This window comes from Pipra filicauda, unplaced genomic scaffold (genome assembly GCF_003945595.2).
Source record: "Pipra filicauda isolate LSUMZ 115617 unplaced genomic scaffold, ASM394559v2 scaffold48_size3843733_pilon, whole genome shotgun sequence".
In the NCBI taxonomy this organism is placed as follows: domain Eukaryota; kingdom Metazoa; phylum Chordata; class Aves; order Passeriformes; family Pipridae; genus Pipra; species Pipra filicauda.
In genome coordinates, this window is record NW_024104631.1 from 2,017,624 (window position 1) to 2,033,714 (window position 16,091).

The 16,091-nt window shown below is 40.9% G+C and overlaps 1 protein-coding gene across 2 annotated transcripts in view; it reads right to left on the reverse strand.

Annotated features, from left to right (window-relative positions):
* Positions 1-465: 465 nt before the first annotated feature.
* DUSP22 (dual specificity phosphatase 22) overlaps positions 466-16,091 on the reverse strand; it is a 43,165-nt gene continuing 27,539 nt past the window's right edge. For both annotated transcript variants that reach the window (XM_027727959.2, XM_027727958.2), the window contains exons 4-7: positions 14,284-14,333; positions 8,858-8,932; positions 7,186-7,357; positions 466-4,309 (exon numbers count right to left, since the gene is read on the reverse strand). In XM_027727959.2, coding sequence (XP_027583760.1) covers positions 4,124-4,309; positions 7,186-7,357; positions 8,858-8,932; positions 14,284-14,333 — 483 coding nt within the window. In that variant the 3' untranslated portion in view covers positions 466-4,123. The remainder of the gene's footprint in view (positions 4,310-7,185; positions 7,358-8,857; positions 8,933-14,283; positions 14,334-16,091) is intronic.

The following is a 16,091-nucleotide window of genomic DNA, read 5'->3' on the forward strand; positions in this document are numbered from 1 at the left end:
TTAAATATTTTTCCCCTGAGAATCATCATCTGCTGCTTACATCAGCTTCCTCTGACAGAGCACTCCTGAGAGTCTTGAGCACTGGCAGTCTGAAAACCAGGTAAGTTTTACAGCTGATCAAGCCCTAAATCAGTGTGCTATAGAAAAGAATGTATTTCAAAATAATAAAAAAATTGGATTCACCACATACCCTGTTGCAAAGATGAGCTGGCAACAATAAGTAAGACAGCAACATCCAACATCTTCTTGAGAGACTATCAAGAGATTCTTGTGAAGATTCTTGAACTCACCTGGAAAAACTCGGTGAAGAGAGGGGAAGTTTCAAGAAGTCCGTGTGCAGGAGAAAAAAGTAATCTAAATACCAAAATGAGTTAGTCTTGTACTCTTATTATACCTGCAGGGATACAAACAGTGAGAAGAAGCCTTCTGGACATTATTATTGATTTCAAGAAATACAAACGCAGATCAGGTATTAACATTTAATTTTATTTATAAAAAAACTGTAGAACGTATTAAATACAAACATTTGGAAAAAGCAATCAAGGCTTCACTAAGATGCCCATGAAGAGGAAGACAGAATCAAGAAGTTTATCAGATTTAGAGTTTTTAAACTAGTGGAAGTAATTGCTATAATTTTTCACTGACATCTCTACAAGTGGTGGCCAGTAGTAGCAAACAATGTTATTATTGTCCTTTTTAAAAAACAGAGATATGATTTGTCATATCTTCCCACTCAACCACAAAATGTAAGGAAGCAACTTTTTCCAGGTTAAAAAAACAGAGTAATAAATACTAATAATGCATTTACCCATTACCTACATTCTATAACACTAGACATCTGCTTATAATCACACATGGATATCAAGTTTAACCCCCTGCAAAAAAAAAAAAAATAAAATCAATTATACATTTCAAATCTGGATATCCAGTAAGGTGTTATAAACTTTATACATTTTCCAGTGAACATCAAAATGAGGACAGTGTTTTGAAGTACAGAAACAAAATAACTGAATGCATCACCTACACTACAAAGGCCAACTACTGAGAGGTGGATTGGGTCTAGTCATGTTCCAGATAGCTGGAAAGTCCTACAAATTGCCACTGAAAGGCTTGTTGGAAGACAAATCATGTCATGTTCTCAGTCTGTGTTAGCTCCTCTCCCTCTCTAAAAGGTGAGAACTGTAGTCACTCTCTTCCTGCACCTGTGGTAATTAGGGAGTAAACTATCCTTCTGCTCTCTACATGGACAAACCACATTCAAGTTTTCTCGGACTGCTGTTGCTCTTATACTGCTCCTACATGCAGTACCCAGTTCATAAAGACCACTTAACAAGATGTTGAAGCAAGAGACTACAGAAAATACCTCTTCCATCTTTTAAGAAGAGAGAAGCATTTTCACTTGCTGACAATATGGCATTCCCTCTGTCTTCAACTTTACCCTGTATCTGCTTTTGAGCTGCAGCATAATGCACGTTGATGTGGCTATGTGGCCCTAAAGCCAAATTCAGTTCTTAAAAAATCCCATTTGTGAGACTGACTCTTTGGGGATAACCAAACTATTTAAAAAAAAACCAGTATAGATTAAATCTTGGACACACGAACATTAATAGATATCTCCCATTCTGCCTTATATTTGCCAAACAGCAAAAACAACTGCCAACTTACCAGCACTCACAGGATTACTACCGCAAAGACTAGAGTGCCAGGAATGTTATGGGATACAGTGTCAGCAGCCAGCTAAAGGATGGACTGGCTGTGAGACCATAGGCAGAATACTTCTGACAAAGCTGCCCTTTGGGGATGGGCTGAAGTTGCCCTACATATCCTATTGTGAGTAGAGGGTTGAACAAATGGACCCGCATCCTGATCATGTGTCAGACCCTGTTACCGAGGAAAACATTTTCCAATTACCACATCTGCTCCCAGAGCATGGAAGGGACTGCCAACGTAGACACTGCTGGGCTGGAATTCTTAGCCAATTATTTGCAGATCAACGTATTCAAGGGCAGTTAAATACCTCTCTTACCAGACACACACAGAGCAGCAATTGCTGGATGTACCAAATATACAGTATATCCATATATTTGGCAGTGGTTCATTTAGCTGCAAGCTTGAACACAAGGTCAATTCCAGCACTTTTCCCAACTCCAACTTCCCTTACTGCAACACAGATATGATTATCCTGCTCTCATCATGCTGAGTACACTTAAAGCAGTTAGTGCAATGAGAACCCTGATGCAGGCTTGAACTCAGATGAAATGGTCAGGCCAGTTTCGCCCCGTTCCCTTCTTTTCCTTTTAAGCAATTATTGATATGCACGACCCGTATTTCACAAGCCATAACATATTTTTTTAAGATACTTAACAACAGAAATTTAACAGCTAGAGCTTACTTGACCCAAAAGCCTCGCTCTTCTCCAAAGAATTCACTGCCACCCAAAGCAAGCAGAAAATCACATGCAGAGGAATCTTGTGAAGAATGGGAGGTCAGAGTACTGAAGAAACTGAAAGAGACGACAGTCTATCTAGTACGCTTACTGTTTCTCACCCAGTGCTCAGCTTTTAGCATGATATATACACCACATCTGAACAAATGAGGGGGTTGTATTTGGTTTTCTATCTTGGTTGTTTGGGAGGTATTTTTTTATTTTCTGGAATCTTCAAGAAGAGTGGGTCTTCCATCCTCCAAGTCAAAGACAAGAAATCATTATCTTGGCATCAGTGTCACCCCCCATTACACCATCAGAAATCAATATGCTGCACAGCATTCCTACTGACATGTTTGAAGTCACACTCTTACAATCCACTTGAGTCAGGTAATGGCTCCATTCCAGAAACACACACTGTTACCAAGAGCAGAGTATGGCCCCTAGTTTTAACCTAGTTTAAAATATATTTTACAAATGTGTTCCTACCAATTTGATCACAGCAAAATACATAGTGGTGTTTAAATGGCAAGAAAGTTGAATTCCAACAACTTAATCTTTAAACCAGTGAGAAATATGGGCAATTTTAAAAGAAAACAATAAACTTCTCAAATACAGACATTTGTGAAATATACATGCGCACGCACACTCACACTCACGCACCCACTTACTTCACTCCGTGTCAGATTAAGATTACACAAGGCAATTATCAAGGTTGCATTTACAACCACAATGACAAGAACAGCGTTTTTGAGGTAGCTGAAGTCAAAGAGCAAACCACAGCACAAGCAAAGAAACAGGTGCTCGCACTCACACTGAGCCCACTCTGGAGACACGTTATCATGTGCGCAGGGGTGTGTGTTGAAGAGGCACGTGCTCCATGGGGAATGAAGTTCAGTGGCACTGGAGACCTGATAAGCTGTTCTCCAGAGAAGCTTATGTTGGGAGACCAGATGCACAGTCAAGGGACCATGGCTTAAATCACTGCACATCAGCTGAGCTGTGGTAACAGGCTCGGTGCTCTTGGTCTGTGGCAGTTCTACCGACAGCCCCGTCTCACGTGCACTGAAGCAAGTATGACTGTGGCAGTTGAAGGTGTTATTACTCAGAGCTGTCTGTCCCACTTCTCTCCTAGATGCTACTGCTTGTATAAAGGTACGTGCACTCACATCTCACCTGCTCCAGCTTGCAGCCTAGCATTCAAGTTCAAACCCACCTCCACAGTATTACTTGCCAATGGACTGTGAACAGGAGCAGCAGACACACAGACTTAAGTTCCCTTTTTCAGGTGCAATAACATCTTTCCCACACTAATAGTGCAGAGATAACAAACTGCCACAGCTTGAATCACCGGACTTCATTTCTTCAAGCCCTTTGCTAGCCTACAACAAGAGGAGTTGAGCTAACCTCACACCAAATGCCAGGCAACATGAGCATAAGGGGATAATAGCTGTGGCTGGCGGACAAGCTGCCTCAGCCACAGTAACTGGATCCTGTCTCTGGGCATAAACAGAGCTTGATCCTGCCTGAATTATAAAACTGTGTGAAACACACTCATACACACACACATAATGTCATCAAGAAGCTTTCTATAAATCAACTGTTTGCATGGTTTACTGCTGAAAGTCTTGAAGATGGGATGGAAAACACAGCAAGATGTTTTGCAAAGGTAGCAAGAAGAAAATCGACCTCCTACGATTAGGTCTCTGTTGTGTAGTTGCTGTATGAGAGAGATGGCACAGATGAGAAGTTGTTATTCCACTGTCTTCCTCCGGTAGTCTGATGCAACTCTGCCTGCTCTTTATATTTGCTCAGAAGATTTTTGGCTTCTTGCAGATCCTGAGAAGAGTTTTCCCCGTATTCTTCTTTCAGCCACTGCCTGAACTGCAGAAATTGAACATACATACACAGTATGATGAAACAATAACACAAGATTGATGGAGAAGTAATACTTCTTCCTGTCCTAGAGAATTTCCAGAGTCTTTAAGATTATAAGCAGAAAACCACTCCAAATATTGCATGCCCTTCAATAGCAGCACAGAATACATAGGCACAGGGAAACATATTTGAAATCACTGAGATCCCTTACATCTCCTAAAATGACACATTTGTGGAACAGCATGGCTGACTGGAGTAATACAGAATAAGGAACACCTTCTGGGCAAGGAAATCCTGGACTTAAAATCTCCCTGTTCCTGCTGCATACATAAACAGTAAGATGAATTTGTGTGGAAGCTAATATGATCAGCCAACTTGCCCAAGTCACAACAGGCTGCAAGAAGCTTGAAGATCAGAAATTAACTACTCTTACAAATGCTGAGCTCACAAACACCAGCAGTAAAAAATGTACTGTAGATATCCCAGAAGATATCCTCTAGGAAGAAAAAGTTCAAGAGCTTTACAAGCTATAGAATAGGACCATATATGTTACTGACATGAATGACTGAACATGGTAACAGAAGTATCAGGTCCAGCTGAAGGACAATCCAGCCCTGTATCCTGGTATGAGAGTAGCCAGATGTAAATGCCGAGGCAAGAATCAAGCAAAGGTCCCAGTAGTGCTGGGACCTTTTCCCTAGCCATTTCCTCAGCCCACAGCAATTTTCAGCTCAGGTGCTTTCAGAGTCTGAGGCCGTATCTTTGTGTTTGATAACAACAAATTAATTTTTTTTGTCATGAGATCACATTCTTAAACCCACAATTTTTTCCCACAAGATATCTGCATGTCAACAAGCTCCATAAGTGCATATTGTATAACACTCCCCCCCTCCTTTTCCTTGATTTGGACCTGCCAACTGATAATCCCATCTCAAAGGAAGGAGTGGAAGTTTCACATGTTCACTTTCTCTGTCCACTCAGTTTTATAGACCTTAATCACATTTACATCCTTCTCTGTCACATCTTTGCCAGTTGGAGAATTTGAGTCCAACTCAGGACAATTCCAATTGAGGAACTGTTCAACCCCTGACAATTTTGTTGCACTTCTCTGCAGAAGCAGCTAGTAAACACAGCCCCCAGCTGTTGTGTCCCAGAGGGGGAAATATTAATTTTTCAAACCTTAGCCTTCATAGCTTTGTTCTGTTTGGGGCTCATGAACAGCTTGATCCATAAAGACCATTTGCTAGGACATTGGGAGACAAGACCTCAACATAGTTCCTCCCTCTCATTCGTAAAAGATTGTAAGGTCCTGAGTCAAATCTGAAGCCTCAGGCTACCAAGTGGAGGTTTGGAACAGGTACAAACCATACTGTGACCCTAGTGACTAAACCCCACCCTGTAAGACCAAGATCTAAAGGACACCATTCCAGAGAGTCTACAGGATACCATCACCCTGTAGTGGCAGAGCAAAACACCCATGCTGCTGAAATCTGAAAAAAGTTCACACCCTTGGCAGATGGCATTATTCCCCTGAAATCAGGTGTGTAAACAGACACCTGCTAAGGATGTGGTTGCTGTTAAGAGACAGTAAGAAACTCCAGCCCAGCCAGTGAATACAGGTGGATACTTCTTTTTGCAACCTACTGCCTCCCCCTCAGTGAAAAAAGACAGAATGCGTCGTCCATGGTGGATGAAAAAAGAGAGACGTTACTGTCTTTATCAGGCTATTTGCATACAGCCCTAATTGTCATTGCTGTTAGACCAAACCAATTAGAGTAGAAATGACTGTAAGGGAGGAAGGAGACAAGTCTGGAAAGTCCCTCTCTGACTTTTGTCTCTTAAAAATCAGTTATTCTACCATTTATACCAGTTCCAAACGATCCAGGAAACATTCAGTTAAATATTAAAAAAACGCAAATATTTACAGTTGCAAACTGCATCATACAAAACAAATGGTAATTTCTAAACTCTGAGTTTTCTGCAGCAGAATGACAGGGATGGAATAAAAAAAACAACATCCTTTGCCTTATGTATTTTGCTTTCCGATTTTGGTTTGCCTCTGTTGTTGTTGTTGATTTTTAATAAGTACCATAAGCTCAAAAGCCCAGAGAACAGCAACATGCTGAGCAATGGAAAATGAAGGGAGCAGCCAGACTAGGTTGTTAACGTAAGTGGAAGTCACCAATCACCCACAGAGAGCAGGTCTTCTGCGTGGGACAGTTCTTTTTCAGAGTAAGAAACTAATTTTTGTCTTATGAAAACCACTTGGCAGTCCTACTCTTCCCTTAATTCTCCTAGTCATACAAAGCCTTCAAAGGCTAATAAGAAAAAAAAGGGTCAGATTTAAGACTGCCCTATACACCAGAAAATTTATTGTCTAAGCAACAGAACGTGAGTGGGACACAACATGTAAGTCAGAATGAGAACCTAGTTTAACTCCTGGATAGCAAAGACTTCTGATTATGATTTCTTTCCTGCTTACTATTCCAAGAATGCATTGTGGGGAAAACAACTATTTTATGCAACTGGTACTTATAGGTTGGTCTTTCTGCTGTGTTCTGAGCAACTCACTCTTTAGTTTTTACCCCTCTAAAGGCATCAGTCTTGTATTGTTTCTTAGCACATATGAAGCAATCACTAGATTGAGAGCACAGTCAGGCAGGAGGTGTTTAGGTGCTGTGCTTCATCCCTTCTCCCATCTAGCATTCCTTGATACTCTCAGTTCTATCTGTACCTCCTCAGTGGAGCAGGCTGGGCTAAGAAGCCACTCCCTCAGAGCAAAAACAGGGTCAGATAAACCACAGAGACCACAAACTAATGAAAAGTAGCCCATGATCTGACTTGGAGCTGTGTTTCACAACTCTTGTTTGTAGTTCATTTACCTGATCAACATCATGTTTTTCAAACTCCTGTAGCTGTCTCTGGAAGCCCATGTTTGGATTGGCACAGGATCTCGCTGCGCGGACAACAGACAGTGCATCTTCCCAACCAAAGTCTGTGATGGTCATGATGTAGGCAACCACCAGTGTTACACTCCTGGAGACACCTGCAAGGCTGCACAAAAAATGAGGTGCAATACACTGAAGCAGTACTATACTTCATCTGTCACAGTTAAAAGCACCATTTCTCAACATCACAGCAGAGTGCTGTGTTGCTTGCCACAAGGAAGAAATATTAAAATATTTGAGTTATATAGTTTTGGCGTTGCTTTTTCAAATGTAGCAGAACGAATCTACAACATGATTGAGAAAGTGGATTCTGAGTGGTAATTCATGAGAGACTGAAAAGGAAGAAATAAACACGAAGTCTTCACAAAAGCAGGGGACAATGCAGACATTTTAAGTTAGATTTGGTTCTTAATAAGGCAGAAATAAGTCACCCACTTTCTTCTGCTTATATAGATCAGAGCAGTGAAATAATACTGCTCCTTCTCCATCATGAATAAAGGCTTCAATTTCATGGGGCCAAAATGAACTTTAACTGAACCGTTAAAAAGTACATGTGTCTGGTTGCTTGAGTTCCTCTTTCTGCTATCCATTGCAACTGTGCACCTTCAACTCTCAGGACTCCAGTTTCCCCATATGAAATGCTGGGATAGAGTAAGAATCGTTCATTATGCCTGGTTGGACAGCACTGGACAAACTCGGAACTTTTACTACTGTGAGTATAAAAAATGTGTTTGAGTTACATTTACCAGAGTAAAAAGAGTTACAGACTCTTTCACTTGGCATGTCAAAAACATTTTATGTTTCTGAAATCTTCACAAATTTAAATATATGTTTTTCAAAATCCCATCAGAATTCAAACTACTTATTCCTATTTCCCATACACCAAGACTGACCAAATGGCTCATGCCCTATCATAAGTCAATAGCAAAGTGAGGATTTATGCTCAAGGCCTGTGTATAAGACCAGTGTTCAAATCACAAGATGACTCTGGTTCCAGATATAGACTCAGATATGTCACTTGGACATACAACACAAAGACTACAACCAATAGCAGTTAACAAGAAAAAACCCCAGGGTGGGATTTCCTTTTCTATTCTCTACAGTCCCGGGAGCATATCTCCAATCAGATACTTGCTATTAACAAATGCAACATTTAAATGCTTCAGCAGTTTAAAGACAAAAAAAAAGAGGAAAAAAGTTCAATTTATCTTCAGAGGAGATTTTTTTAACAATTCTGAAGTTTTCAAAATAGCTGTTAGAGAAACTAATCAAATTATTAGGATTATGGAAATAACATTTAGAAATACAGCAATTAAAATAACGGGAAATAAATAATATGTCTTCAGTCAACACATTCCTAGTCAAATTAATCCTACAAAAATGTTTGATAAGAGATGGTCAAGAAAAATTTCTTGGGTTCCTTTTCTTTCTAGGCAGCTGCCCACTCCAGAGACTCAAAAATCCTAGCATGAGGTTTTAATAGCATTTGCAAATCTTCTGAGGCTCTTTGAATAAAGGGAGCATTTCACTAACTTATTAAAATTACGAGCATTCAAATCAAGGTAGAGAAACCCTTAAAATTTTTTTGTAGGAAGTGTATACATACCAATGAACTAAGCAGCCTTCACCTGTGAGCCGGCACTCATGGATAAATTTGATGCTCTCTCTGAAATGCCTTGCTCTGAAAACAAAAGCAGAAGGGGAATAAAGAAAGTGATCTATTTAGTAAAATCACTACTTAGAAAGAGAGAAATATATCTGAAAGCTCAACAATGTTTCTAGAATTCAGAACTGAACACAGGTCATACAAAGTAAAAGTTAGTGTCTGCCAATGAAACACAAAACTCACTGGCATAGCTATTCTCCACTCTACCTGAATAAGAAACCAGTATTTTAGGCACTACAGTGTGATAACATTAACAAACACTTTATTCTGATGACTGTCAAATCTGTATTTCGGTTTGTGTTTTATTCCTCTTTAAACTAGCGACTTGACCTCACGGGTCTGCACATATGCCCAGATGTCAGATGGATCTCAGCACAACTACACAAATAGTTCTCATATTGTCTCTCACGAAGAGAGACTACTCGTTGCCCAAACACACACTTAACTTTGACTTTACCTCCTCCTTCAAACCATGTGCTAGAACACATCCAAATGTTAGGCCTTTCTTCTTTGCAACATGAAATCTCTCCCTGTTGTCCCTGCTATGAAAAAATGCTCAATTCAAGCCCTGGCTTCTTCAGGTCCTTCCAATTTTCTCCTCTCGGACAGCAGTACTTCTTCTGCCTGCCCTTATTCAGGGTGTCAGCCAATCCCTGCATACAGCCTACCTTTTTTAAAGCAACAGAGGAGAAAATGTAGAGAAGACTCAGTTTACAAACCTTAAGGTGTGTAATCTCATTATCCTTTACAAGTGCTCCTTCATTTTAAGTGGGACAAGTCTGAAGGATAATAACTGGGCAGCTGTCATCACCTCAGTAAGCATGCAGCACTGCTTTGCATCCGAGTCACAAGTTGCTCACCCTGCCATTCTGACTGCAAAGCCTTTGGCACTGCCTGCAGTTTTATTGCAGGTGCAAGCAGCACCTTAGTTCAACAGAGCTGGAAGTCACTGTGGCCTTTGAGTGCTCTTGCAATTCAAGCTCACAAGCAGTAGCAATGTGAGCAATGTGGACAGAGGAAAGAGGTTCTTAAGGGGCAGTCATTACCAGGCTTATTAGCAAAGGCAAACGTGAAAGCATATTGCGCTCAACACCCATGAAACACAACGTCCTGCATTCAAGATGTTTCCCCTCTCTGGGTGAATATTATACCACAAGGGTAAAACAAAAAAACCTCAGCCCAGCACCAGCAGCCACACAAAAATCAGGAATGCCCACATAAAAGGAAGCTCCCTTTCCTGCCTAACAGTGCAGCTGCTGCTACTATAAACACTCAAGACCTGGAGGACAACACTGATGCAATAGTGACACTGCCTGTGGAACTTGCAAAGGCAATGATACCTAAAGCTGCGATATCACAAAACAGGGATCCCAAAGCCCAGGACTCCCTCTCCAAGGCAGCCCCTGCATCACTGGATACAACATGGAGAGCATAGCTGGAGAAGATCTGAGCAACTTACTTGGAAAATCTCTAGGCACCACGCAATCCCAAGCTTTAGGACAGCATGGCAACTCAGGGTTTTATGTTTCTCAAGGGACAGATGAAGTATGTGGGATTAGTGAAGACAGACAAAGCCTTACAAATGCATTTGTACTCAGACTGCCACTCCAAAACACTTTCACTGGCTGAGTTCTAACAAATCATGGTGCTCAGGTCTGCCAGGGGAGCACAAGAGGCTTCACATAAACGAACTCAGGGGACAAAGGAGATGTCTGTCTGTGTGTGCAAGAAGCATTGCTATTGCACAAAGAAGGAGCACTTAGCTGAGACTGAAAGAATTCAGTCAAATGCAACTTGGTTAGGTCTGTATTGACAACATCCCAATCTTCTCAGACATCCGTCTTTTCTCTTTCTCTCTAGAAAATCTGGCCATGAGGGCAGCTTCAAGCACCAGTGAATTCGCTTCAGTGGTCTAGCACAAGTTTTAGTTAGACATTTCAGTGCTTTGATTTGAAAAATATCTGTGACTGAGCATAACACCTTTGCAAGGTATTAAACATAGTGAACTACATCCACTCATGTTTTTTTGCCCTTTCTTATTGCTGATGCTCGGGCTGCTGAAACACTGTCAAGTGTGTTTACAGGCATTCATGAAAACAAGAAGACAAATAGTCACATTTAGAATTAGTGCTGTTCTGTAGAACCACAGCCCCTCCTCACCTTGAATCAGAGAAGAGGAGAAATGTACTCCTCCACAACCCTATAGCATCAGGGACTCTTCTGGAGCCAGCAGACACAGTTGCCTAAACTCATTTTCAAAGTTATGGTAAAACCATATTTACATGAAAACTAAGACTGAGGACCAGTTAGCTGTGTGGCAAATGCCAGACACAAAGAAGAATGTCAAGTCTTACATTAACCACAAAACAGTTGATTACCATCTCTAACAGGAAAGCACTTGACAAATGTGTTGATTTGCAGCCTATTTGTTGGACTTCAGGACAATTTATTACATGATATCTGGCTTTCACATCTCCCATCTTAACACATCCTGAACTGCATCATCTTCACAGTGGGAAAACACCACAGGAAGAACCACCAGTACAATGCCCCTACCAGCATGCTGTAAAGGTTACCTAAACTTACACATTAGCATGCTGCATAATCCAAAACTAGACCGAGCGCAGAGCTATGATGCCAGAGCTTATTTTCATTTGTTGCTAGTCGGACTTTTACAAGTATTTATGAAGGTTAAAAAGAGAGCATCCAAATCAGATGGGACAAATCATCTCGATGTTTCTTTCCTTTGGTAACCTAAATGCAACAAAAATCCACCAAAATTTCCTTCTCTTAATAGGTCATCTAGCTTCTGTATTATCACCACTAATTGCCTGACTGTTGGAGGTTAATTCCTTAGAAAAGTGAAGCTGAAGACAATTAACTGGAACAGGGCAGGAAGGGAAGATTTAATTTCTACAGAATTTACATCTTAGCGACAAGTTCTACAGGAGATGACATTTCTGGAGCAGCCACTGGCCCAAGGTAAAATTTTCACAGACTGGGAAAACACTGATTTATAACATCTAGGAAACACCTTGAGTCTCAAAAGCAACTACTTGCTTCCTGTGCTTGGTAGGGGCAGAACAAGGGAGTAGAATCAAGCTTTTGAGACGCTTCAGTGGACATTCACATGCTAACAGGGGAATCCCTGCTGTATTTCCCTGGCAATTCATCCTTCTGAGGAAGAGAACTCCACTAAACAAGCTTACTAGGAGTAAATGTGCATTATACACATAAAAACCCAGAAGTTTCCTTCACAAAAACTATGCTGAAGTGCATTAAGAGCTCACAGTCCCAAAATTCAGTGGGTAAAGGCTTCCAGCTGGACCTCATCAACCTGCTAGCAAAGTATTAGCAAAGCTTCTGACAAGCTTGCTATTGGGAAACAGCAGTGTGTATCTGGTCAGTTATGCCTGTCAACCACTGCTAAGAGAACACATGGACCTGCAATACAGGATGCTGCTTCAGTTGTTTGGGTTTTTTCCTGACACCAGCAGAATCCCTTTTTCCGAAAGAAAAGGGTAGATATGCAAAAGATGTTGCAGAGGGAGCAATTCCCTTTCCTGTTCCCCAGCTATCCCTCCCTGCACAGTGGGCACAGGCAATATGGTTAACCCCTCCTAGATAAGACTGTGCCCAGTCCTCACAGGCTGAACAAAGGCAGCTTCCTCTTGCTTTCAGAAGACTGTATGTGCAAAGCAAGCAACGTTGCTATTTGGGAGCATCATGATTTGATTTGACTTGAAGACCTGGACTGTATAAAGCAACAAAAAAAAGAAAAATAGGTTACTCATCAAGTTTTATTTTAAGTGATAGAATGTATCAGTATTAGAAGTAATGACGTTTGCTTGCAACCACCTGATACCAAAGCAAGTATTTTAGATGCCTGCAGCGTAACAGAAACAATACTCATGCAAATATTCTATCTTCTTACTGAAGCTTTAAGAGCCTTGGTACTGCGCCAGACAGCTCAAACACAGGAGGTTTTTCAATGTAACTCCTTGATATTTAATAGTGAGAGAGGAGCTGAATTGTACACTGATTAACATTCATAATAAATGCCATCCTTTCTCTTTCTATTCCCAATCAATCCACATCTCTAACAAAGGAAGCAGATTGGCAAAACATTTTCAGAAATGTCACAGACCTCAAAATGCCAACATGTGAATGTTTCCCTCTAATTTCATATTTGTTTTCCTTCTCATAAGGATTTTTTTTTTACGTTTACTTATTTTTATTAATTTTGAATATTAAGGCCATGGAAGCTGTCCATGACAAAGGCAGTTAGCTATCTGCCTTCTCACTACAGACCTGTCTTGAAATTTAAGGGTTTGGGTGTTTTTATTGGGGGTAAGGGTGTGGTGCCTTTTTTTTTCCCCTTACCCTAAAATCATGACAGAAATGCAGAATGAAAAGGCAAATCATCACACATCAAGTGCCACACTGGAATCTTTCTAGATTATGAGAAACACGTACTCTAAAAATATCCCCCGAAAGCATGAGCCGGAATACTGCTGTGATATGAGAGAAAAGCAGTGCTGCATTTCCTTCCGTACCTACCAGGCCTCTTTCAACTACTTGTTTCTCTACAAAACTTGGTAGCAGGATGTGGCTGAAACCCCCCTCACCTCTCCCCAAAAATAAACAGTGAGCTCTAGAAGAAAGAGCTGGTCACCATTCAAGTTCTCTTGTTTTGGTTTCTCCTTGGAATCAAGACTTGCTATGCTCAATTAAAACCAAGGGAAAGAAATGAGCATTATGTGAACGTTAGCAGGGATGAGAAAGAGCAAAGCTGGGACACCCTAGTTGCGGTACATATATCCTCAAGGTAAGAATCACTGCAGGGCAGAAACTCCCTGCCATGCCAGCTTAACTACTAAGGGCAGCAGGGACTTCTGAGGCAGGTTCAAGAAGTCCAGAGCAGATAGTTGCAGGGGTAGTTTGCACACTGGGACTTTGTTTTGGAGGCTCACTGTGAGGAATTTATTTCAGCCCTTGAAGCACCAGGCTTCACACCTCTTTCAAATATTTTCTTTTTGTTAATGGCTGGAGATAGCACAAACAAAAACGAGGAGCCAAGCAAAAAGACTTACAAAAACAGTGGCTAGAATAAACTGGCACTGAATTAGGAGCAGATTCACTAGGGAATTCCTGAAGTTTAAGGCCACAAATGAAAAGTGTTTACAAACTGAGATTCCTACAAACCTTACACACAAAAAGGAGGCTGAAATAAAGTGTTACTGTTTTTTCTTAAGTGATGGAAAACCACATTTGTGTAATCAAATCTTTCAGCAAAGTGTAAAACAGGCATCACAGTACTTAGGGGATTTCTGGGGTTTTGTGATTTATTTTTAAAGAAAACTTACAAGTTCTGCGAGGGTGAGTCAGCAGCAGGAATGCACAGATACTTCATTCCCTGTAAGAAGTAGCAAAAAGGCATGAGAAGAAAAGATTCAGGTTAAACACATTTATCTACTCAGGGACAAGTCCTGCTCTAGACTGATGCAATATTAATGACTTTTAGGCAGCAACACTATCATTTACACATGCATAGATTGTCTCTATACAGTCAGATTTTAAACCACTTCTTTTCACATCACCTTTGTTGCTAAGACACCAGCACACAGTGCTTAGTCATTCTTCTCCCAAGACCAAATAGTGAGCTTTTTAAAACAGAAGCATCTTTACTAAAAAGGTCTAAACCTCCTTCTGAAAATATAATTGCTCTAACATTTCTAGTAAAACTAAGTTACATGTTCTCCTGCCCTCTCCTTTCTCTGAATAGATGCTTCTTTTGATCCCATGCAATAATTTTTCTTTAAAGATGATAAACCAAACAAAATGCATTTCAAAGAAGAAACATGTTTGTGGTATGGATTTTGTCTTCTTTTTTTAGGGGGGGGGGGAATCTTCAAGAAGGACAACCATAAAACTCATACTTTTCTTCCACAATGTTAGCCTGTCTTTCTTAGTCAGCTATCATAAGTTACAAGATCAATTAGGGAAGTTAGGTAACCATTTCTGATGCATTAAAAAATGTTACTGGGTATATTTAAAACAACACTATACTCATATTCTACTGCTTTGCATTGTCAACGTTCATTTTAACTGTCATTTTATTTTCAAAGCTTGCTTTGCTCCTATGACTGTTAAGAAACAGAACACTTCTGAAAGCATATTTAGCTGACTTCTCAAATAGGACTTCCAAGAATACAACTTGCAGCTCAGTCACACAAAAACTAAACCATTCACTGGAACTCTTTAGAATTATCTCAGATGCAGAGTTACAGATTCTCAGATGCACTTGTAAAGATAAGAATTCAAGCAAAAGGGTGACTATAAATCGCACCTTACCTTACCTTTTTGTAACAATGCACACCCCTGTAATAACCCCACATGTTCAACACCACACATGTAACGTCACACCTTTATCTACAAGAGATCCTTTGCCAACGAGGTGGAACACAACATGTACCTACCAGGCATTTCGTCTGCCAGCTGGGAGGAGGGGAGGAATTTTCACTGCTCGAGTGTGATGGCTACCTGAGGCAGCACTGCCTCCAACACCTTTGCTTTGCTGGCTCAGAAAGCCCTCTTTATTTCCCCTACACACACTTGGCTTCTTCACTTGCTATCTCACACCAAAGAGCAATCCCTTTTATAAGAGATCCTGACTCCTGCACCAGGAAACATCACCATGTTAATCCTCTGCAAGATGCATGAACTTCATCACTATGTCAGAAAGGCTGTGGTGATACCTCTACCCCATCTCTTCATCACCGCTTACACATGGCACCAATTATTTTCTCAACCCAGTAGAACCCCTTCAAGACAGTATCTTCTTCATAGCCACACAGATTTAAGAGCCTCCCCTGTCCCCAACATGCTTTACCAGTCTTCCTCACAGTCCACCTCCAGCATGCCACAGCCAGAGAATTGCCTCTGTCTATGGCCTTCTGGTTTGGGGAAGGCAGAGTCAGAGTGGGGAAGGCTCTGCAGACAATGCTTAGCATGAGACGAAGAAGCAGCAGTGCCTGAGGAGGGAGAAGGCGCCATCAGGACAGCATCAAGCCAGGGACAGCACATGTGGCATTCTGCATGAGAGCTGCATGGCAAAATGCAGCCAAGGGGAGAGAATAAGAATGAAGTCAGTTTGGAAGCCAAAGCAGCCTGT